Source organism: Aptenodytes forsteri, unplaced genomic scaffold, assembly GCF_000699145.1.
Source record: "Aptenodytes forsteri isolate BGI_AS27 unplaced genomic scaffold, ASM69914v1 Scaffold119, whole genome shotgun sequence".
Classification (NCBI taxonomy): domain Eukaryota; kingdom Metazoa; phylum Chordata; class Aves; order Sphenisciformes; family Spheniscidae; genus Aptenodytes; species Aptenodytes forsteri.
The window spans coordinates 9629007-9637394 of NW_008796165.1; the positions used below are offsets into that span (position 1 = coordinate 9629007).

Genomic DNA, 8388 nt, shown 5'->3' on the forward strand with positions numbered 1-8388 from the left:
CAGAATGTCCTGAAGGTCAGCAATCCCAGGGCCACATCAGGAAACTGATAGTCCCTCAGGCAAAACAGTGGCAGCTACTCCCTCTGCAGCTCAGCTCAAAAGGGCAGGTGTCAAGCCCCTAAAGGCACCATACCATTGTGTCATACCATTGTGCTGTACTTTCTGCCTGCACTAAGAACTGCAGATTTGCATTTCTGTCCTGCTGCACTGAAACATGGGACAACCCTACCTACAGCGGAATCTGGGCCCAATAATTTCTACAGCTTTTGCTCTGCAAGATCTGCTAGTGTGGAGCTCTCCTGTGGACAGACAAGAGTTCAAATTCACCAACTGCCATTGGACATGAGTTGACACAGCAAGACATTTGCCAGCCTGCCCTCCAGTGCTGGTGCATGCTTAAACCCATTTGTACTGTCATGTAATCTGTAGTGGTTTTTGTAAACAAACAAACATTGTATTTTCACAAAACCACCGAATTGCTGTCTACTCCTCTCATTGGAGTGTTTTTAATGCTGCAGTTCCTTGACAGTATCGGGAAATGCCATCAGGAACCTAATAAAAAGAGAGATCTCTGGTGAGGCAGCTTTCATAGAATGGATGTTTCCTACTATTGACTTCAAAGGAAAGAAAGTGAGGCTAATATTATTGTTGTTTTTTTAAAGCACTCCTTTGGCATCAGTGCATGACACCCTCCACTCCAAAAGCTGAAAATACTTTCCAGACTTCCACAACATTCCCTCGAGTCAGGCATGGAAACATTGTTTAGGTGAAGTAACTCAAAAGCATATAAGCTGGTGCACACAGACCTATTTTCCCTGGAGATGCAGGATTGTCTCTTAGACACATCTGTAGACGTAGCCTGTAGAGATCTTATTACTCACCATGCATTGCTAGACACATGCTCCCCACTGACCGCAAACAGCATAATACTTGCTATCTACTGTGAACAGAAATTCCGCATTGGTTTCCTTAGCAGCAGAAGCAATAATACTGATCTGCTCAATAGGCCCCTTTCGCCTGTAACCATAATAACCAAGTTGCTGCCCATGAAGTGTTACAAATGTAGCCGAGCCTTCATGATGACAAGTCAAACCACCTGCGTCAGAGATGTACAGTAAAAATAACAGGAAGTTCAGCAGGACCACTATCTTTTATGTAATCTGTACAAAAATCTGTTTCATAGGTAAATTGCGAATGGTTAGTTTGTGTGATGTAGCGATTTGAACACAAGATCTGTGCTGGAATGCTGGAATTGCCTAAAGATGCCTTTAGGCAAGTTTCTTATCTTCTCTATGTCTCAATTTCCCCATGTTTAATGCAGTACCTATAGTGTCTCACCCTTAGGAATTCAAAAGAACTGACAAGCACAAGAGCTGAATTTTACTGTGTACAATACAGCACCCAAATCATTGCATCAGGACTATTCCCAAACTGAATATGTTGCATACATACAAGAAGAAAAGATTGTGCTTCAAAGTCCTAACTATCTAGGCAAGAACATGATGTGACAGGTCTAGAACATACTCAGGAGGCATTTGTTTCTTCGAAATACATGAACTAGAGACATTAACAATGGCTATTATCACTGTCCAGTTCCTTTCATGGATATCACATACGTTATGATACCCAATTTCTATAAACACTAATTGCATATGTAGAAATTACATAAAGATAAATATATTTAACCTTGATCATGTCTGTGGAGGCCTGCAACATAGATTCCCTGAGCAAATATGCATGCAGCGATGGGAACTTAATTTTCTGCTCTTTATGAAGTCACAAGAGTGCAAGAGGGTAAACTAATAAGCCAAGTATGGATTTGTCCAAATCAAACAATTCTAGACAACTAAATGAGCAGCTCTATATTTACATTTGCAAGCAGGGGCTTAAACTGAGGATGCAATATCTGGAGATCAGCAGGGTTCTACCCACCAAAGTACTGGAAGAACTGAAAGACAGCAAAAGATGCAGCTATGAGAAACTTTTTTTTTTTTTTTTTTAAATAAGAAACATTTAAGCTTGCTAATTTTTGCTGTCTCAGACAATCAAAATTCCAATTGTCTGGGACATCAAATCTAAAAAAGCATGAAATTAATCTTCAGAAGTTAAAGTCTTAAAGGCATTGCATCATTATTTTTGTTGGATATATTTTTGATTATAATGCAGATGAACCCCAAATTTAATAAAACTAAAATAACATGAGTTAAGTATGAAACATAACAGGATATTGCAAAGAGATTAGGTAGTTTCCTTTAGACTACTTGCAGAGCCCAAGGAAAAACCAAACTGAGGGACACAATGACGAGAAGGCACCGCTTAATTAGAATATTTAACAGAATATGAAAACAGAATACTCATAGTACCGATTTTGGCAATGAAACACAGCGAGCAGAATATGGACCCGAAACATCAGTAGTTCTCTACACCAGAAACTGTTTTGCCTGCCGACTGTCTGTAGTAAAGAAAGAAGCAGGCTAGCTAAATTTAAACCAGCTGTAATGATGAGTGTTACAGTTGGACTGAAGGAAGCTTACCTCATGAAAGTATTGTGGAAACTGCTGTTGGAAAGATAATGAAAGGATTAACTGCAGTTTTAGTGAACCATTTACTTTTCAATCAAAATGTCTCATGTATTTCCTGTTCTCAAGTAGCTTGAATTCCAAAATTCCTTTGTCTATTACAGTACATAGTAGCAAAGCCTGTCATAAGAAATTAATAATTTTACATGGAAAAGTACTTTTATGCATGAGGGTGGGGTGCTGCTTGCTGTTAGCTTCTCCTGAGCAGTTCAATACCTAGTCAGCCAGTAATCTTACAGAGAGGAACAAAATCAAGGGCTTAAAAAGAAAGTACAATGGGTAATTGTGAACAGCGAAAGAAAATCTCCACTACAAATACCAAGAGATGTAAAGTTACTTTAACAGGGCTACAGCAAAAACGAAACAAAAATCTCAGACCTCTACAGACAGAGTATGAATTGCCCTCTTAATTTGCAGGAATAACAGCACAATTATTACCACATCAAAAGAAAAGCCATCATTTAAAATGACATGACATCACCGCACAATGAAACACTGCACAGCAACCCTTGTTTAAAGTGGAATGGAATTCGCTGGGCAAATAATCCCCACTTGATATTAATAAATTTAAGGAGCCGTGTTGCAGCTTTGGATCTTGTCCCTGATAGATCAAGGTCTTTCCAGGGTAGAAAACTGAATTTGCAAAGACGACATGTTTTTCATGTGCTCACTTGGATCCAGCTTTACTCCACATGGGATTCCAGGTTGTAACATTTAATACATGGATACCTCTGCTGACAGTGGAAGGGTCTTATTCTGGGAACCGAAGAGTTAACTGCAAGTTGTGCAATGTAAAGCTCCTAATTCTGATTGGGCCATTCCATGTATGGGAACAACTACAATATCTGCTCAAATAAAACAGATCTTTATGTACTTACATGCCAAGGCTATATACATGTGCCATGAAGGCTGTCTGCAACATCAGATGCAAAGGTTTTTCCAACCTATTCACAATGTTAAACCTTGAGATGTTATCAAAAGCTGGTTCTTTAGTGCAGAGGAACATAATTGAAAGGAGGAAATTTTTAGCATTTGCTAAGATATTACATGATTTAACATCTCTGGTTTATCCAGTTTCCTGTAGGAATGGGAATGTAACATTAGAAATCTGCTATACAATACCTGTCAAATATACATTTTGCAGAAAAAGACAAAAGTTCCCTCACCCATGGAGTCTACTGAACCTTTCAGCATCATAGTAAAGCTAATCAGGGTTTCACATTTTAAGTATTTCTTTTAAAAAGTGTGAGATAACAGTGGAGAGAAGACTGATCTCTTTCCAGATGATAAAAACACTAGAAACAAAAAGTAGGCTAAAATAACATCTGTAAGTATGCTTTCACAGCTTGCTTACACTTTTGTTTGGAAAGAGGCAACTAACTTGCAGTATCCTTTGATGATTTATGACAAAAAAAAAAAGATATTCATAGGAAGTTAAAATCCTTTGTACTTTTACAAATTGTGATCGAGCTACTTCGGGAAACGAGCAAGTCAGTTCTTTCTCTCAAAGGAAAAAAACAGGTAAGTCTTAGAGCGTTTCCATTTTATCTTGGACAACTTGATTGTGTTCTCTAAATATCTGCATTGCTTCCAGTATTATTTTAGGGAATACCCACTGAACAGTGCAGACATTAAGATAATGTTTTTCGTTTATCCAATGGAAGTAAAAAGATAATCAGGATGACCACTTACACAGAAAATTTTTCTCTGTAAAACATTTTGAATACTGTTGTTTTCTTCCTTCTCCCTTCCACAACCATTGCAGGCCAGCAAGTTTTTTCTTGAACAAATGAAAAAAGTAAGCTTTTTATATAAACATTCTTTCCTATTCCTCCATAGAAAGCTACAGCTTGCCATGGAAAAGTTTGTCTTGATCTAACTTCCTTACAAGCATTTTCCATTATATCATTCTCTGATCAAAACAATAAAATAGACATACAGTCGAAAATTCTGCCTATCAAGAACCACAACCTGCTGCCATAACCATTCCTTTTGTTTGTACTTATTTGTGTGTGTGCCTGTGTGTATGTGCACACGCGTGTGCATGTGGGTGTTACAAATAAGACTTTCCAAAATTCATGGCCCAATTTGGAAGCTCATGTCAAACTTGTTTTGCTTCATCTGTTTCAGTCAGGGTCTTGTATCATTGTTGTTTCAAACATGTGGAAAGCTTAATGGAAGTCATTAACTTTTATTTTAGTTTGGCCATATTGTCATCATGGTGGGCAGATGCAGAGATGGTGTTATTCCCAAGATCGTCTTTTTGGAACACTGATGTTGTTTACATCTTCTTGATCAGAAGAGAACAATGGTTTTTACTTATTTTTAAAGCTCTGTTTTGCAAATTAAAAAAGCCCCTAACAACCTTTGAAAATGCAATGAAAGATATTCCTTTTATTCTTTTAACTGTTTAGAATCATTAACAAGATTTTTTTCTTTTCTAAACTACCATTTGAAACTTTTGCACTCTCAACTCTATGGGTTATTGTTCAGCTGAAGGAATGAGAAGAATTTCATTAGATGTGTTTTATGTTTCTTGATTAAAAATGTCACCCGAGGCTCAGTGACTTGTTTTACGTTAAATGACTGCTGCGTGCTTTGATCATCACTTTATTAATGCTTTAATGAATATTAAAAAAAAAAATAAAGCACTGTATTAAAAGTTAAGCTCTCATATAAGGAAACTGAATCCCTTTTCCAAGAACTACAGTATTTCTTACTCAAACATTTCCTTCTAGATTAAGGTTTTCTCCAATTCCCCTTTAGCCTGCTGCAGACTAAGTTACAGGAAAGCACAATTATATTGGAATAAGATTGAACAGAGAGCAAGAAAGAGAGCAGAGTAGTATGTTTCTATTCAAACAAATATATTCCAGACTTACCATGCACTTGTTTGGTTTTTCTCCAGAATGAACCCTCATATGAATCAGCAGTTTGTAACGAGCATTGAAGGGTTTATATCGGCGGACACAGCCTGCCCAAAAGCAAGTGAAGTCCTCTCCTTTCCGCTGGTCAATGTGAGTCTTTTCGATGTGTCTGACCAGTTCGTCTTGTTGGTCGTAAGTGGCACTGCAGTCAATCCACCGACAGACCTGTTTGCCATTGCTGAGGTCCTGTTCATCCCCGTCGCTGGGCTGAAGGGACTTCGGAGACATAGAGGCATGTAAGTGAGGCAGTGTCCCTTGAGTTTGGCTTGGTTGCTGGTGTAGATGGTAAGGGGGAGGCAGCCCCTGATGATGTCGAAAAAGATCAGCAGTGGAGGAATAATCGTCAGCTGGTTCTTGTTTTAAGAAACTCACCTTCTGGGTGCTGTGTGAGGTGTTTTGATGAGGAATGCTAGTACCATTCATCATAAGGCTGAGGCTTCCATTCTCCTCAACTTGCTGCATTTGTATCTGCTCACAGTCACCTCTGTCACATTCAGCGGAAATAGGTACAAGACATGCTGGAGGGGAGGGAATACTGCAAGGGTTTCCAGGCTGAGAGCAAGACTGGGGCCGAGAGCATTTTTGAGCACTGTGATGACTGATCTCCACAGGATGAGAGGAAATGCCAGCTGAATTAGTTCGCAGTCCATTCACACAGGTGACCAGTGACGTCTGTGATGTGCGGATGATAGCTGTAATATCAATTCCTTCAGCTGAAGACGGCACAACAGAGATGCATCTCTTCTTCAGGTTGCTTGTTTGCAGCCTGGCCGAGTGCTGAGGGGTGCCAAGTGACAAAGGACCCAGGGAGGAGCTATGTTCATTATTAAACAAGTAGGATGAAAGTGAATTTGTAAAGCTATTATTCATTACGTCTATTTCAGGATGCAGACTACCGGAGGCTCTCAGCTCCATCCCCTCCGTAATCCTCCTATGTGTGGAAGCTTCAGACACCCGGGCATTATAATCACTTGGGCATTCTTGTTTAATGTGCTGAGCCGGGTTACTTCCATTCAGGCATGGAGCAGCAGAATCTACCGAGTCTTGAAACCTGGGTGACCTGTAATACAGTTTTCATTAAGCATCACTAACTACCACAGGATTTATGATTTTTGTACAAGACAACACTTGTTAAGCCCTGGAAAATGGAAGCACTTGCTCTCTGCTGAATGTTGCCTGTCTAATGCAGCAATTACACCAAAAAAATCTGCAATGCTTCCTCTACAACCCTTGTAAAGGCAGCATCGTTTTACACAGGATTAATTTTACACACTGGCTTACACACGGAACAGACAATCTCCCCTCCACTGCTACGGCCAGTTCATCAATCACAATCTAGGTTTTCAATGCATAATAGATTGGGCAAAACAATAGCTGAGAATGAAGTTTCAGAGCTTTGGGCATTTTTGAATTATTCAAATATCGGCATTTTCCTCAGAGCACACTGGGAAAATGCCTTGGCATTCTTGTTCACACGAATCAAAAAAGGCTAGCTGAGCTTTGCTTACATGTCAGAGAGACGCTTTCCTTCACTAAATTAAAAAAGGAGCAAGATCAGTGGGGAAAAAAGGAATACAAAGAAAGAACGGCTTGCTTTCAACCAGTGGTCCAGAGTCGATGAGAGATCAAGCTGAGTATTTACTTCTAAGAGGTCTACAAAAGATAACTAAGAAAAGTTCACAACCGGTAGATTTAAACTGGCAGTCTATGCATTCCCATTTCCATTTTTTCCTATTAAAGTCTACATGGGTGTGCAAATCAAAAGAAGATTGTTCTGCAGAAGTGATTTTTAATCTTTTTTGATGTGTGCTGAATCCAACCACTCAGGAAGTAGAACCTTGAGGAACCCCACATAGACATTTCAGAAAAACACTGCATTTAGGAAACATTTCCTGCTAACATTTTCTTCCAAGCGGTTAGCAATTGGTTTATGCCTTAAAATAAAACACTTTATCTCAGCTATAAGCGTTTACTGTGGATGACCCAACTGTGTCTTTTCTTAGGACCAGTGGGTGTTCCTTACATATCCCTAAAGCATAGTAGGGTTTAACCTATGGCTTCATCATGCAGTGACGTGCCAGACTGAGAAGAGGAAACAGTACATCTGTGTGCAGGAAAGCTGTACCTGAACTAATAAACCTCCAGAGAGGTGCTCCATGGCTCTTATGCTGACATGTTCCACTTAAATGAATTTTATACTTTTTTGATGCTAGCACCACAAAAGTTGAAGAAAACCTGGCCATTTGGCAACTTGTGTGTGACACTGCAGCTAAGATAAATCTGACACATTTTAAAGCATGAAACACATATGCATAAGGTATTTGGGACATATACATACATTAAACTGCGAAGCTGCTGAATAAACTGCATTTATTTTATGACAGATGATTTTATCGCTATTATTTCCGTTAATCTGCCACTAACATTAAGACAGGAAGCTGGGACGACTTCTAACATTTCCTTGGTAACAGCTCTCAAAGAACTACCAATTAGAAAAAACAAAACAACAAAAAGCTTCAAAAAGACTTCCTTCCCATGAAATTAAGGTTGTCAAAAAATGACACCTGTCTAAGACACACAACTGTCAACACTGCATTCACTAGTGACAGGTTTCTAAGCTCCAACAGTTTGCAGCCAGTAGGGCTTGATATAAAAAAACCTTTAAGGTCATGAGAGAAGTGAAATTCCCCACCATTCATTGCTACAGAACAATCAGATCTTGCATTTGCCACCAGAAGTTTAAAAAGACTACATTTAAAAATTTTAGAGGTTTCCATAATCCATTACTTATAATTTCTCCCTTTAGGTTTCCACAGTTGGTCTCAGGGTAAACTTAAAGCACCTGGTTTTGCAGATGGTAAATTTAAAAAAAAAAAACAAAC

At 39.0% G+C, this 8388-nt stretch overlaps 1 protein-coding gene across 1 annotated transcript in view; it reads right to left on the minus strand.

Annotated features, from left to right (window-relative positions):
* Nucleotides 1-8388, minus strand: part of GLIS1 (GLIS family zinc finger 1) — a 211796-nt gene that overhangs the window by 99589 nt on the left and 103819 nt on the right. The window contains exon 3 of the mRNA XM_009287387.2: nucleotides 5462-6566. Coding sequence (XP_009285662.2) covers nucleotides 5462-6566 — 1105 coding nt within the window. The remainder of the gene's footprint in view (nucleotides 1-5461; nucleotides 6567-8388) is intronic.